General features: G+C 39.7%; 2 protein-coding genes across 2 annotated transcripts in view; both read right to left on the bottom strand.

Annotated features, from left to right (window-relative positions):
- Window positions 1–9625, bottom strand: part of LOC120699150 (protein SHOOT GRAVITROPISM 6-like) — a 34945-nt gene extending 25320 nt beyond the window's left edge. Inside the window, exons 1-20 of the mRNA XM_039983028.1 lie at window positions 9498–9625; window positions 8367–8457; window positions 8191–8286; window positions 7990–8068; window positions 7847–7910; window positions 7208–7311; window positions 7024–7129; window positions 5994–6080; window positions 5166–5243; window positions 5002–5069; window positions 4826–4925; window positions 4478–4630; window positions 4298–4387; window positions 4101–4166; window positions 3892–3990; window positions 3740–3814; window positions 3051–3110; window positions 2591–2680; window positions 1785–1906; window positions 1009–1143 (exon numbers count right to left, since the gene is read on the bottom strand). Coding sequence (XP_039838962.1) covers window positions 1009–1143; window positions 1785–1906; window positions 2591–2680; window positions 3051–3110; window positions 3740–3814; window positions 3892–3990; window positions 4101–4166; window positions 4298–4387; window positions 4478–4630; window positions 4826–4925; window positions 5002–5069; window positions 5166–5243; window positions 5994–6080; window positions 7024–7129; window positions 7208–7311; window positions 7847–7910; window positions 7990–8068; window positions 8191–8286; window positions 8367–8457 — 1763 coding nt within the window. The 5' untranslated portion in view covers window positions 9498–9625. The remainder of the gene's footprint in view (window positions 1–1008; window positions 1144–1784; window positions 1907–2590; window positions 2681–3050; window positions 3111–3739; window positions 3815–3891; window positions 3991–4100; window positions 4167–4297; window positions 4388–4477; window positions 4631–4825; window positions 4926–5001; window positions 5070–5165; window positions 5244–5993; window positions 6081–7023; window positions 7130–7207; window positions 7312–7846; window positions 7911–7989; window positions 8069–8190; window positions 8287–8366; window positions 8458–9497) is intronic.
- Window positions 9626–11354: 1729 nt separating this feature from the next.
- Window positions 11355–15943, bottom strand: part of LOC120700902 (protein SHOOT GRAVITROPISM 6-like) — a 35392-nt gene continuing 30803 nt past the window's right edge. Inside the window, exons 24-33 of the mRNA XM_039985100.1 lie at window positions 15035–15180; window positions 14764–14844; window positions 14560–14660; window positions 13402–13640; window positions 13204–13313; window positions 12871–12999; window positions 12717–12791; window positions 12507–12640; window positions 11751–11877; window positions 11355–11449 (exon numbers count right to left, since the gene is read on the bottom strand). Of these exons, the coding sequence (XP_039841034.1) occupies window positions 11426–11449; window positions 11751–11877; window positions 12507–12640; window positions 12717–12791; window positions 12871–12999; window positions 13204–13313; window positions 13402–13640; window positions 14560–14660; window positions 14764–14844; window positions 15035–15180 (1166 nt within the window). The 3' untranslated portion in view covers window positions 11355–11425. The remainder of the gene's footprint in view (window positions 11450–11750; window positions 11878–12506; window positions 12641–12716; window positions 12792–12870; window positions 13000–13203; window positions 13314–13401; window positions 13641–14559; window positions 14661–14763; window positions 14845–15034; window positions 15181–15943) is intronic.

Below are 15943 nucleotides of genomic sequence, written 5' to 3'. Positions count from 1 at the left end.
GGACGGGCGGCGTCAGACTGCCACACCCGCAGTGGATGTGACCGGCGCCCCATTCGCTGACCCCGGTCACCGCTCAGCCACCCCGGTCGCTGTAGCAACACTGTGGGGCATTCAACGCGGCACAAGACAAGTTGGCGCCGCCCCCGTGACTGTTCTGCCGACACCCACCATCCGGACCCATCTTCCGCTGGGGAAGGGGTCCGACGATGTCACGTGTCCTTCCGAGAGGGGCACTCAGCACGCACGGGCGAGACCCCGGACCTCCCCCTTGTGGGGTCCGGGACTTCCACGCGCTCCCGGACCTTCTAGTGTGCACGCCCGCACTCCGACCAGGGGGTCCGGGACCGTCCCACACCATTACTACCGTCGGGACACTACAGGACGACCGGCGCCATCTCCGCGGGACCAAGGACGAAATCCAGGACGACAGCGACGCGCGCCGCCTTCCCACAGTACACTTCCTACAGTGTTCGACCACTGTACCCCGCGATTTAAGGGAAAACGACGACTTCCATACCCCCACTCATGTGCACCGCCCTTCCTTGTGACTATAAAAGGAGGAGGTGGGCTTCCTTAGGCCGGGTTGGAATCGGGTTCTCTGATTTTCCCCTCAGAGAACTCTCAGCACTACTGAGCACTCATCTCAACTGACTCCACTTCTAGCAGAGACTTGGGAGCTTCTCTCCCTCTCTCGCCTCGCTTGTACCCCCTACTACAAGCACTCCGGGTGCAAGATAATACAGTGCCCTCGCACACCCCCTTTGCTGGACGTACGGCCCCGCGGCCGGAACCAGGATAAAACCGTGCGTTATTGTGATTGCCTCTTGCATCATCATCTGGGACGAGGAAACACGCAGCATTTACTAGTTGGGATACGGGCCCCCGGGTCGGGACACCGACAAATATGTTCTTCAGTTTTTCCAACACAGTATCCAAATGAGAAGCCGCAACCTGCAAGGTAGAGTTCAGTGCTGAAAGCTCTAAAATAAAAGGCTTCATTGAAGGCACCTTACCAGCCCGATGCCTTGTGCAAGTCCAAGGCGATTAATGGGAATAGACATGCTTGAGTGTCTACACATCCAGTCAATCTTCTCGCTGACATAAATCCTATCGTCAACCTTCTGAAGAAGCATTCCTAAGCATCTGCAAAGCCAGTTTCGGCATCATTTTCAGGTAGCTTCCAAAACATGTCATTCAATATCAAAACGAAGGGTAGCCTGAGTCTATGATTTATTGTCTTGGTTCTGCAGAATGACAAAATTAACTACAGAAAAGAGTAGAATCACAATCTGTTATGAACCGTAGTTCATAGGGGGGATAAACAGCGCCAAGAAGATAGCCGGGCGGAGTCGGCTTGGAGGGGGACTAGACTATTGGGGAGGCTTTAGATTAATTCTTCTTCATTGATTGATTGATTGATTGATTCCCTCAAGGAGGTACAGCCCATCCTTATATAGATGGGAAGACTTGGCCCTTAATTAACTAACTCAATCTTATCTAATCTAATCCTTATCCAACTAATCTTATCCCTAATCCTATCCCTATGGCCCTCTGGGCCCCCTGCTGCCGCCCCATGACACAATCAGTCATGTTGCATTGAATTTGTGTCATGTGAAGTGTCAACATGTTTTTCCACAAATCATTCATATAAATCTTGTAAATTGTATCATGCTATTTTCCTTCATCTTTGAAGTATCAGATCATTTGATTCCATGTGGCAATTACACTTTCAGTACAGATTTATTTATTCAGATTAACAATCAGAATAGATTATAGCATTTAACCTGTGCAGTAAAGCAGAATGTTCGTCAGATATAGCATACAGATCATACTGCCTTGCAAATGCATCACCCAAGGAAATGACCCACTCAGTATCATTCACAACATCCAAAGATTCTGCTAAAAACTGAAAAGATGACAAAAGATTAGTTCACCAAGGAAGATAGTATATCGTCTGAATACTTTTCCCCAAGAAACAGAAAAAAATTCTAATATAACCCTTCCCCGAACCAGGCGCAAGCAGGAGCTCATGCACCGGGGCTGCCCTTTATAGATTCTCCACACTTAAAAGCCTGATAAGGGCTTAGCAAATCGAAGTACTAAAAAACAAATCGAGACCTACAGTGTACAAGGAACCATTACAGCCTGGCCTGCGATCCCTGTAAGATGCCAGAGGTAGCATTTGTCCAAAATTTGGGGATACGCTTTTTTAAACATGCAGTCTAAGCTCCTTGACTAAAAAAATACATAATGATAACATGAGAAAAAGTTGAACATTTGAACATTGTAAGCCAACCCTGGTAGTTTTGACCAACTTCTTAACAAAAATTTGACTAAAGCATCTAGCAATAATATTACAAGTAGCACCTGTATTCAATATGAGGGCTCTAGGCCCAAATATACAGGAGAGAAGTCATATACTACAAGGACTCTATATAAGAGGCATTATACGACAAGGACTCATAATACAAAGATACATGTAAACCTAACAATGCAATGTTATCATGATTATAGCTGCTAAACCACACTTGTAGGCTCCTTGTTACAACATGAATATATAATTCTAAACCAACACGAATAACATACTTACATTTATTATCATGTCATCCCATATTTCCTGGTATGTGCTATCTTGCTTAAGGTCTTCAGGATCACTGATGTAAGCTTTCATCTTAGGGACCTAATACTTGCCAAAAGATGCATTTTGTAAGTCACTTTAACTGTGGATGATGGGAAATGAACTCTTAAATCTCTTTTGTTTATAGGTCATGTAACAGGGTTTGTTATACAAATAACTCAAAGCGCAGGGTACATATCATCTGAATTACCAGACAACCAGGAATTGCAATAGAAAAACTTTGTTTGTGAGATTAAGTGTTAAAACAGAAGATGAAAAACTTAAGATATGAATACTGCAAGATACATAGAAAATATAACTTTTCTGTTTCATTGAGAGCAAAATAATAATAACAGAATGATAATTAATACAAAACTGGAATAAATATGTAATCTCCATCTTCTAACAATAGTGGATCAGCTAAGTGCTATACCTCATCTTGCCAAAATAAAGAAAGGTTTCTGGGGAAAAGTGGACCCAGGTAGCACAGAACCTACAGGACACAAAAAGTGAATACTTATGGCAGATATAAACAATATCTTTAGCGTTGTTTCTTTCAATCAATCTTCATAAGCGCAAAGAGTAAACAAGTAAGATTTAATGAGCCCATGTAACCAACTTTAATCAACAATAACTCGAATCACTTAAATTGAGGGCAAGAAAAGGTTACAAATACAATCAGTTATAGCAACAGTTCAGTTGCCATGACAAGGAAGCATGCAACGATGCCTAGGTATCCTATAGTGCAGATGCCAGAGTAAAGCAGACAGTATTAGACTCACATCAATAAGGCAAATAACAGCATGCGAACCTATCACTCAATGACAGTGGTTATTCTAGTGCTCTCCTGACGTATTTTTTCCCACTAAAATCATGTTTCATCTTGTATATACAAGAACTCGAATGGAACAAAAATAATAATAATTCCAATCTGAAGACAGAACTCAGGAGTGATACAGATGAGAGACAACATGATCACGTCTGGAGAAGCTAGAGTACCGTATAATATACAAAATGGATTAGCATATAAAGTCATGAATAAGGACTAGGAAGGACATGCCAAAAAAACAGTTGTCAAGGTCGTCCATTGAAATGTTATTTCAAATCTGTAAGAGGACAAACCGTCAGGATCTGGGTGGCCAGTTGGCCCCTAGCAAGTGGATTATGCATAAGCACAACCAAACGAGCAAATAAATCCTGCATGAACCACGTCATCATGAGAAATAACTAGCCGATTGATGAAAAGATTTATAAGATAAAAGACATCTGAGTACCTCAGGATTGGGGGTATCGTTTGATGCATTAAATTCAGTATATAGTGGGTTCATGTGCGACAATTTGTGCCTACACAACTCAGTTATGCATTTGCAGACCTGAAGATATCTCCAACTTAATAATATCCAAAACATAGATTGTGAACGTGATTAAAGTGCAGTATTTATTCACAACAAGCATAATGCATTGCACAGACCAAAATGCTCACCGTAGCTACCGCACCAGTATACTTCTTCGGAATTATTAATTTCAAGATGAATGGCCACAGAACAAGCTGGAAAATAGAAAAATCAAAGTGGATTAGTTATTTAACTACGATGAACTTGGCTTACAGAAAATAGTGTTTGATGACAGCTACAGAGTCTGATTTCCTGATGTGATGAGCAAAGTGCAAATAGCTTTTACCTGCATTTCAGGAATGGTGATTGCTAGTAAAAGTAGACCCTTTTCACATACAGCTCTTAGTTCTGATAAGCCAGCAAGACTTACTTTCATCTGATAAACGGAGGTGGAATTAGAATGCAAATCAACCTAAAGCGATGACCCATAACAAATAAATCACACAATACAAAATTTAAGTAAAACCTCAAATCTTTTGTCCTGGAAGTACTCATTTTTTAGAGTGCCAAGATCATTTAGATCATCATCAGTTATAGCACTATGCCGCACCAAGAACTCAACAGCCAGCTCAGCAGGTTGCCCACTCAAATAGCAGTGTGAAGCCATAACAACAATTAGCTGTACACAATTAACCAATATAAAAACAGTGAAAATTGGATGCATAAAAAAACAGAAATTAGTATCAACCTAAACTAGTGCATCTATCAAGCATTAAAAACAGATTCGGCCTTAATAAATATTTTGTGATCCAAATCTGCTTCATGCAAACAAAATGACTTTATCTGTCAAAAGTTTATGTGGAATGCACATTACCTCAGCTAGCGCCATACGTATGCCCAAGCTCTGGTGCTCTAAAAGTGATTTCACGATTTCAACCAGAGATGCTTGTTTAGTATGCCATGATTCCAATAATCTACGAACATAGATCATAGAAGTTGGCACAAACGGTTTTAAAAGCAGAGACAGATCGACTGAGAGAAGTACAAAACCTGGGCAATAGGTGTTTTATTGTGCTAAGTGCCCCAACAATAGATGCTTCATCTTTTGACTTGCATTTCTGTATAGCAATAGACAATACAAAAATATTTATAGCTCTACAGAAGTGCATCTTGTGCAAATTTGGGATCTTCATGACACATGGAAGAATACTTACATTTAAAAGGAACATGCAAAGATCCTCGGGATATGCTAAACCAATCACCAAAAAGCAATGCTGGAGCTCATTGTATGTCTAAGTACAAGCACATAAATTTAAAATATAAGTATCTCTATAAACAGCAATATGCATACTCCCTCTGTCCCCAAATATATTGTTTCCTAACGTTTTTAGGACATATTAAAAAGGCTAGAAAAGGACACATGTACCCCTGATCTATTGCATTAAAGTTCGGATCGGTTGGTCTTAAAACATGGACAGCTGACCTGTCCTTGAAAAGTGGATGACCTAGCATGCATGCGCGGGAGAAGGAAATACAAAATCAACAGTTTCCTCCCCTCCAGAATCCCTTATATTTTCGTAAAGAATTTAAACGATAGGAAACAGTATATTTGGGGAGGGAGTATATTACGGAACAATTTACAAGGACAAAATGTAAAGAAACTTCGTTCAAAAAGTAGACGTTAATAAGATCTCACAAAAATACTGGAGAAACACTGTCTCTTCATCATTTCTACTTAGCAAGTGCTAAAAAAACGTAACTTTTTAGCCCTTCAATTGTCATTTCTAGTTGTTACATCAAAATGTGGCATTAGACCGTCCACAGTGGAGGGAGCAAATGAAGGAGCAAATACACTGTTTGACACTGTAGATGCACTGTTTGGCACTGTAGACAGAGAGGGCGTGGGAAACGAGGAGGGAGCAAATTTGCTCTTGCTCCCTCCGCTGTGGTCAGCCTTATAGTTTCAAAATGATCCAAGAAGTAAGAAGTTAGTGGATATAACTATGAAACAGGATAGGCCACAAGTGATTTAAGAGGGCCACCTTCAATCCCTTTGAAACATAATGCTCATCTTTGCCATTATTGACAGATACTAATGGAAGAAGCGTAATCAAGATAACAGTAAGCTCCTGCAGCACAAGAAACAACAGACTGTCGGTGATCAATGGTAATGCTTGACATATACTTTGAATTGCATATCATATCTTCATGCTGGATCGTTCATGGAGCAAAACGACACATGAGTTAGAAAAAATATGGCAGTGCCAGCGCAGAGCATAAACATTTAATGATGGCATTTATTAGTTAAGGGGTTGGAAAGATACGAAGGTTGCTAGAGTATGATCTAGTCCAAAACCAAAATAGAGACATACTATTGTAACGATGAAAATATGCATCAATGCCACTGAATCATGTTTAAATTGTGTTGGTGCAGAATTGCGCCAATCACCAAGAGATAGGCCTAAAACCCTTCTCTCGCGAAGAAGAAGGATCGTTAGGGGTTTAGTCGATCAAGGATCGAGCTAGGGCAGCAAGGAATTGAGAAATTAGAGAACGGGGGATTGGGGCTAGTCGAGTAGCACGTGGGGGAGTCGAGATTAAGGCTGGGAATTACAGAATTAGATGGGGAAACTAGAGAATTAGGGTTAGGGCAAGAGATGCAAAATAATAGATTGATATTGGTTTGGGTTCGATTGTTTATGTTCCAATCGGCCTTACCCCTTCATATATATAGGGGGGGAGGTCTGGACCCTTCTACAAGTCGAAATCCCCGAAGATCCCAATTCGGTACTCAACAAATTGATGTTTGAATTTTGAAATTTTAAACATGTGTATAGTGTGAACAGTGCCGGTGAAGTTCCATATGAAACCTCAGCTCATTGTGAGCCAGTCAATGCCACTGTATCATGTCTAAAATTAATGTTCAATTTTTTAAACACGTGTATCGTGAGAACAGTGCCAGGGAAGTTCTTTAGCACACTGCTACAATAGAACCATCATAGTTGCAATATGTTAAAAAAGAGAGGGAATATAAACAAAAAATGAACCGCCTTAAGCATGTTCTTTATTTACCTCAAAATCAAGTAAAGGGGGGCCACTTTCAGACAATAACGATGCATTAAGAAGGTTGTGAAGACTGTGAGACGCAACAAAAGCAACTTCCTGATCTTTCCTGCATCTACATTAAACGAAGAAATTAATGTCTGTGGGAACTTGGAAAAAAATCTTCTGTAAATATACAAAAGAGAACACATACAGATCCAGCATTGTTGGTATAATCCTTGGCAATGCTGATTTCAACTGTGACCTAGTGACCAAGTCAACCATTTCTCCCAAAGCCTCCACAGAGGATGACCGCACCTGGTGAGAATATTAACTAAATAATCAGCAGTATCTTGTAGTAGATATGATCAAGCAGCATAATGTTGGCATATGGAAAATAATGAATATTCTACAGGAACAGTGCACTAAATTACTAACATTGCAACGCCCCAACAAACTATAACTATAACAACTTCGTGGCATAGACATTTTCTCCTTTCCTATAGTTTTAACACTCCTATCAGTTGAGACATTATATTGTTCAAAGGTGCATGAAAAGAAACAAGTCAACAACAAAACAACCAAGTTAAAGACGAGGCTCACACAAACCTTTAGATCTTGCTTCCCGGTTACATCAGTTGGTGTCTAGGTCGTTGGTGTCCTTGGCCTAAGCCGGAGGTCGTTGGGTTGTTTCCATCATAACGTGTGGTGTGAATGTAATTGGTTGTAAGCGGCACTTTCATCGGTGCCGGGTGTGGTCTGTCTAGACCTTTATTTTATTTTTTTATTTTTTTTCTACCTTAATGAAATGACGCGCAGCTCTCCTGCGTGGTTCGAGAAAAAAAAAAAAAACCTTTAGATCACGTGAACCTGTCCATACTTTTATCAGTAATTCAAATACTGAATTCATGAAGGACCTGTCATTGAAATCTTAGATAAATGCCATACCAACTTCCGTTGCCTCCAAAAACAAGTTTTGACAAATTGAAAGCTTACATAACATCAGAGTCAAAAGGAAGCTCAGAGGGGGCATCTCCTAGGTACTGCCATGCAGCCTGGCACCAACACTTGAATGCTGCAAAATAGAAGAAAAAATATGTACGCGGTTGATGGAAAAGAAAGTTTCTGAATCTTTTTAAGTTTTTAGAAACACTGAAAGAGAACCACTGATGATTTGAGGAAATTCCATAGCAGTACCATTTGCAAAAACAGGCCGTTGGCCATCTCGTACACTTCCTAGGATAGGTAAAACACGCAAAAGCACGTCCTTTAACCGTGGGGTAAACTGCAAGGCTTCAAAGAAACAAGCACATGTTGCAAATTCAGTAGTCCAACTAAATCAGATAGAAATTAAATTAGAAAGTGTGATCAACCTTCAGCTGAGGCAAAATCTGCAAGTATCTGTAACAGGGTGGGCAAAGCAGAAGTTGGTCCAGAGAAGTGAAGAAATATTTCCTCCATCATCTAAAAGAAGTTGGGCAATAAATTAATATTATGAAATTCTGACTACAGGTAAAGAGTAACCAGCACACAAAACCAACAGAAACATGGAGAAATAAATCAAGATGACAATAACAATACAGGAAAATTATCCTCAAAATCAATTAAAGAATTACCCAGGGTTCTATTTTCCAAGAAACAGGGAACATATGAGTATGACCAACGCATGGGAAACAATACACTCCCACATTGTAAGGAATTTGTGGTAGGCATCCAAAACGACAATGGACTTCCCTCAGCAGATAGACCTCTTGTTTTACAGAGCTTAGGACAGAATTTTCAAAGAGTTTTGGTCACAGTTATCAAAACTAATGTTAAAAGACTGACACTGAGAAATGTGGCTGCTAGAAAATATTAAAGGTATACGTTAGTGAAACATAGGCAGCTAGAAAATGTTGCCATCGAAGCTTATTGTCAAAATGATGCTATAGAAAATGGTTCGCAACCTTTAAAGAATCCTTCAATGAAATATCCTCCACAAAAGTGGTAAGGATAGCTCCTGCTAGACTACGCATTGACATTGAAAATTGCAAACCTTGTCTGTGTTGGATCAGATACTACCCATGTTATGCTCTCAGATAACCAAAATATATGACAAAAACCTTTATTTTGCTTCTTCTCCGATCAAGATGGCATATGTTAAATACTTTCAGCTCCAACAGCAATCCCTTTAGCCAATGTGATGACCCCACATTCTTGAAGTGCCTTGCACTTCACAAGGCTATATGTCATCATCAGTAGAAACAAACGAGACTTTTATGGCCTTTTTCGAATAAATGATGCCATTTGATCAGTTAATAATTCGAATTTGTTTTGCAGTATCATTTTTCTGCACCAAACTTTTTACTACTGAATAATAAAACCTTTTTAGGTGTAATTCAGCAGATTACCAGCATGACTTGTGTGCCCTTAAGTGAACATGCATACAAAGTATCAAATCATAGATAAATTAATCTAACAGTTGCCTCAGGAACAAGGATGATGGGTGAGAAAAAAAGGCATACCAAGTCTGGATCATGTGAACCTATGGCGACAAGAAGAGTAGCAGCTGCTTTTTGCCAATCAACATTGAATTCCTGTTCGTCCAAAGAAAAACAATTTAGAATTAAACAAAGATAGGCAGGTGAAACAAGAAAATAATAGAAGTATAAAGAAGCAAGACAAAATAATGCAGCACTGTCACTACTGTTTGCCTAGGGTAGCCCACATCATCAGTTTGTAGAAGTAGAATTATCTATTGTTCATAACCATGATAAGAGAAAACTATTGTATAATCCCAACAGCATCAGCATGTCATAATCAGCTGCTGCAAAAGTAACTCCTTGGGATTAAGGAAACACCTCGATGAAAAAGATAATATCTACTATTACAAGGCTTCTTTAGCCTAGTTTAAACTTTAGGTTAAATGTGCACTTCGAGCATAATATGGAGAGAAACTAAATAAAGCATCAGATAAAATAGTGTGTCAGTTGAATATTGGAGGTTTACCCTAATTCAGATTATTGTACTGTTAAACATTTCAAATGATATGATTGTGACATATAGTTAAAGTATTTGACAGCCTAGTAAAGTGAAGAGCGCAATTTCGTTTTACCGTATAATCGGTTTACAGTGAATTCGTTCTTACTTTGTACTATACTGTTATAACTTTTTGAAATTGAAGATCAAGAGCAAATCCAGAGAAATTGAAATTGAAGACTCATGGAGAGTTGCTCAAGGATTGTCGATTCCGCCCCATGGAGGGGATGGAGATTTGGTCGGAGATGCAGGACGAGGGCAAGGAGCCTCCCCTTCATCCTCTGCCTCGAATCAGTTGAGAACAGAGGAATGGCCTTCGATCCAGAGATCATTGCAAATCCAGAGAAATTGAAGACTTGCTATGGTTCCAGGGCTCTAGTGCGACAAGGCAAGTCGAATCAAGAGCAAGGAAGCTATACCCTCACGACTAAGGGGGAAATTCAAAGGGCAAATCATAATTTAGCTCAGGATATTAGGAAACATTTATTCTCTTCTGAGATAGGAGATGATTGCTTAGAGAAGCTAGCAAAATCATGTGATCAATTGGAACAAGCTATGAATAGAATGAACTAGGTTTGGTGGCGCGCGGTGCTGCGCAGCCCCCTGAATTTGCAGGTGTTTGATTTTCTGCAAGTCGGATTGGGATGCAAGCACCGCTGCAAGGGAGAGTGGATGTCCTCTGACAGTTAGGATTTGCAAGCTACTTTGAACTGTGAAAAATTCGTAATGCACACAAAGCAAAAACTCTTGCTTAGGAGTCTGGAATGGTGGATTAAGTAATCCTGGCAGGCTGAAAGACATGAACCATGTAAATAAAATGTGGACCAAAAATTTTACCGATTGCGGAATCAACTTCTGTGCAACTTTTCTTTGTAAGGAGAACCACTATGCATAATTGTATCACCTAGAGTTAATTTTTTTGATGAAATATTAATTAAGAGGGATGCTTGCTTTTGGCATAGACTTAGCATGGATAACGACTCAACAGCTTATAATTTATTTTCGCAATTCCATCTTTTCCATTTATAAGTTCTTCCTAAAGGTAGTGCATGCCACTACAAAGGTTTATGCTTGTAGTTATTAGATATAAATTAGATGTGCACCAGTTGTATGGGGGGAACCTCAAAATCACAAGTTTTGAAGCAAACCTCTGAAACTCATATCCAATGCATCAGTGCAGTATCGTTCCTTACATAGTGTACTGGATGCAGGAGCCTGTGGGCATAAATGTCATCAATTAGCTTTCGAGGCTGTGCAAGTCAAAACATTAGTAATTATGTAAGGAATACACATTGGACCATCTGAACATTTGGAACTAAACAATAATTTGTACCTGCAAGCAAAAGTGATGCTCAAGATTTGATGTAGGAGCCACAACAGGAAACTCGGCTAGCTTGACGTGCGAGAATTCCTTTTATCTTTTGGTAGCGCGCACAACCTGTAAAAGAAAATCACAGGCATCATCAGTTTGAAGAATATTTGTAAAGGTAAATCTGATGGTCAATCATTCACATGGATCAGGTAATGGGGGTCAGGCAAATAAATTGGTGAGACAATGAACTGAAACAGGAAAACCACATCTTCCTTGATGGCAAGGCGTTGACGAATCCCCCGCTTGCAGGAAATAGGTATTTGTGTGAACATAAGCATAAAATGTGTATGCTGTCGAAACTTAAAAAACAAACTTTTGGAGATAGGAAAAGAATATGAGATGTTGGACAGAGAATGAACTATTTTACTTCTCGCAATGACTCCACCTTCCAACAATGAAATGATAGGAGATCGCTAGTGAAGGCCAAATTCGTCAGGTGGGCGCGCTTTGCTGCGCGACCCCTGGTCAGACCTGACTCAGTGGCGCTGAATAGGCTATCAAAAGACAATACAATATGATATAATGTACTCAATGTGATACATAGAAAGTAGATTTTTTTTTTCATATGATTGGAAGAGTATAGAACATTAAGTGTCTGCAACAAGTATAATCGTGTTATCTAAATAAAATATTGTGCTTGGTAGTTCCATTGTATGACAAAGCTATGTATGTGATTTCGATCCTAGCACATGCATGGTGAGGATCTTGTTTTCCCTAGTAAAACAGGTGTGCCAGCAATGCACTATGCTGAAACTTAGGTCAATAACTACCTGAAAAAGTTTGTAACTAAGAAAATTACATGACATATTCACATCATCGATATAGTCTTTCTACATTGACAAATGACACATTGCCATACCACTTTTTCAAAATGGTCGCAAAACAATCCTCTTTGGTCTCAATTTTTTTGGTTGGTATATATTTGTGATTTGTAAGCAACTGGCATGCAGTCTCTACATTCTCAAATGAAACAGATGCAATTGGAATTTCACAGCTATAAATCTTAGTTTTCAAATACTCATTTTCTGGTGTTAGCTAGCATTAGCTATTTAATAGGATGCATATTATGTTAACTAAGAACTTTTGAAATATTTATGACTAACTTCATCTTTCATAAACTAACCTCGATACATCAGCTTCACGTAGCTCCTTGCCTCTCCTGATTATGAACATGATAATAGCTTGAATGGAAGCATCTGCTGATTGCTTTACCTTATCACATGTTGCTGATGTGCAAGAGTGTAGCAAAACAACCAGCTATGCAAGCACACATATACATTAATAACGATCATGCAGTTGTACAACTTCCATTTAAATCGAACTAAATAGTTACCTCACCTTTCGATAATAGAATACACACTGAGGAGACAACTCTCTGAAATACTTCAGTCTGGTCAACCGATGCTTCCTGAGAACAATAAAAACACATAAACAAGTTGCTCCATAAAGTGGACTGGATGGATGGTAAAGCAAGAAATCATACTCACCCTTTTGACGATAGAGACTAACTCTTCGAGGGAGGACAAAGCACTATACGAGGATTCCAGATCAATATCATTCACATATGCCTTCTGCTTTGGAAGTGACAATGAAATGTTGAAGAAAAGTGCAATGATCTACAAGAAAAAAGAACATGTGATCAAAATAGTCTGGTGAGCACAGTTCCAGCATAAGATGGAATCATTAGACAACTCCGCTATAAGATGTGTATGATTGTGCTGTTTTCTGGAAATCATAGATATTTTGCAGCACATGGGGCAAAAGGACAGAAACATCCAGTAACAAACGAATTAGTGCCAACAAGCTTCTTTTGCACAAACCTGAATTGCGACTTTCCTAACTTCAGCGTCTGTATCAGCACAACGAGGAAGGTACGCCATTGTCCTCTCTCCCATGCTTAAAGAATCTCGACTAGGCAACACGAATGCAGCTGCAATAAAAATAAAAGGTATTAAGGTACCTCATACAGGGATGACAAACACTTATGAATGTGATCTGAGAAAATTCATTAAAAATACATGGCAAACTTGACAAGCTCCTAGTTCCTCCTTGGTTGATTTGTTTGTTCATTGTGAAGGTTGGATAGGAGCCCAATGCACCAAATCCACCAGAACAAAGATTGCGGAACTTTATCAGCACCTCCTGTACAGCAACACATCCTCTTCTCCTTTGGTGCTCCAAAGATGATGATACATATGGATCGAGCTGCCTAAGAATATGCAACAACTGCTCTGCTCGACTTCGACCATCTTCACCACTGAAAAAAGGGACATAAGGTAGGTGAAGGAATGCAAACATGAGTACTAGACTGTTAGGCTGAAACAAAAACAATCAATCCTCTGCGCCTACTTACTTGCTTCAACTGACCCATCAAGAGATCCGACACAACTGTTTGACGTTACTGCAACAGAACTCGTGGAAATAACCTATACTCCCTCAACTCACAATGTCTACTGAGGTAATGGATTATGTTCTGGTAATATTTCCACTCATTATAACATTTTAGCCTACCCCAACTTGATTGGGACTGAAAGGCTATGATGATGATGATTATAACATTTTAAAGTTGTAAATGAGGTCAAGTAGTTATAGTGTGTCATTTAAAGAGTATAAATGGTCTGGTTGTTGGCCAGCCTCTAGCTCACACGCTTGATCACAGGGCACACAAGAACGTGGTGCAACTGAACTGACTGCAGCTGTGATTGCTTTCTCATTTACTACAAAAGCTTTCCTGGTGCAAGGTATGGCATATAACTACTTCTGCCACTACCTTCTGCTGCTGCCATTCCTCGACTACAACAAATACTATTGCTACAGCCACCTGCAGTCAGCTAGATTGCAAGGCATGGCATAAGATATGCTATGGAGCACGAGCTTCTGAGTTAGAACATTCAAGCCAGAGTTGGACTGATTAACTCAATACAGGTTGAAGGTTTGGTGTTACCTTGGTCTCTGTAGTCTGTAAATTGCAGGCTTGGACTTATATTTTCAAGCTAATGTACTATACGTCAGGCATTCGTGCAAGGTTAGAAGATACAAAAATTGCTAAGGAAAATTTTCCTTTCATGGAAGGCATAGCGAGTAGCACAAGAAAAATGGAAAAGGGGAAGAAATTTATAGGCAATATTATTGAAAAATAGAAATAATACAATTAAACCACAATTTTACAGCATTACCTTGTAAGCAAGATGGCGCCTAACAGAATAATGAGGTTTGTTACGAGACTCTCGACAATGCTTGACGGCTCAGTTGGCAATGCAAAAAAACCTAATGTTGCCTGAAAATGGAACATAAAACAAGTTAAAACAACATAAATTTTCTTCAAGGAGTATACAGACTATAAGGAAAGTTTTGTGGTGTTGCAACATAGTCATACAAACCTTCATGACACGGTTTCTTGTTTCCATTGGTAATCTTGGTTCTAATGAAACAAGAGTAGTACAGGCACTTAAAGCAAGACTCTGCACTTAGAAAATTGATAAAAAAAAATAAAACATGAATAAGTAACTATGCCATTACATCGTGAAGAGAAGAGAAAATATAAAGAAAAACAGTAGATGTAAGCTAATTTGAAAGAGTGAAGATTCAACTAAACGAAGAATTTAATCTACATTTGAACATAAAAACAAGGATCGGAACTAGGGCATATACCTGCGTGTGCAAAAGCTCAGTGTTGAAATCAGTGAGATCATTATTTTGATCCCTACCCATTAGAGTTAAAACGTACTCCAGCAACTGATCTCTTCGTTTCAGTGGGAATGATATTCCCATTTCAGCAGCACTAATAACAGCTCGGCCTAAACAATAAAACTGATCACATAAGATAATGTGAAAATTACATAAGTGTGATGTAAAAACTGTGAATACAAAGACTTAGCTGTTGCTATATGAAAGTTGATACCGCTCTGATTAAACTAAGATCGCATAGAATAAGTTGGTATTGGTTATGCCTTATGCTACATGGTCCCAGATATTGAGAATTACAGATAGATTAACCAAGCAGGCAGTCAGGCTCAGGAACCAGCTTGGTTGTATGTGTTGGCTTTAGAACACAATAACCAGGTGAGCAACCTGCTCACCTTCCTCTCCCTCTCCTTGACTCCAAGGTAGAAGAAGAGCTGAGCTCCTCTGCGCACACACACACACAGCTCTCTGCGTTGGCTGAGAGTTAGAGACTGGAATGTGGCAAACTGAACTGCCTTTTCTCATTGCATTGCACTCATATTTATACACCATTTGCTACCTACTCTAAGGTGCTAATAACTTCTATCATTATCTGAACATTAGTGGCCTAGAGCCACAAGTCAACAAAGGCTGCAAGTCAACAAAAGCTGCTAGCAAACTGCAAACTTGCCTTGCTAGCAAACTGCAGACTTGCCTTGACTTAAACAGATAAGGGACAGCTGCAGATTAAGTCCTACATTACTTCCCCTAATCCTGCTGCTAGCCCTGGACCTCATCCATGCCGATCATCTTCCTCAATTCCGAGAACCGAAGACGCCCGAGCGACTTGGTGAGGATGTCAGCGAGTTGCCGTCCGGTGTCGACGAACTCGATGAC

The sequence above is a fragment of the Panicum virgatum genome, chromosome 3K (genome assembly GCF_016808335.1).
Source record: "Panicum virgatum strain AP13 chromosome 3K, P.virgatum_v5, whole genome shotgun sequence".
Taxonomy (NCBI): Eukaryota; Viridiplantae; Streptophyta; class Magnoliopsida; order Poales; family Poaceae; genus Panicum; species Panicum virgatum.
The sequence above is the reverse complement of the archived record's forward strand: the minus strand, read 5'-3'. Positions and strand labels throughout refer to the sequence as shown.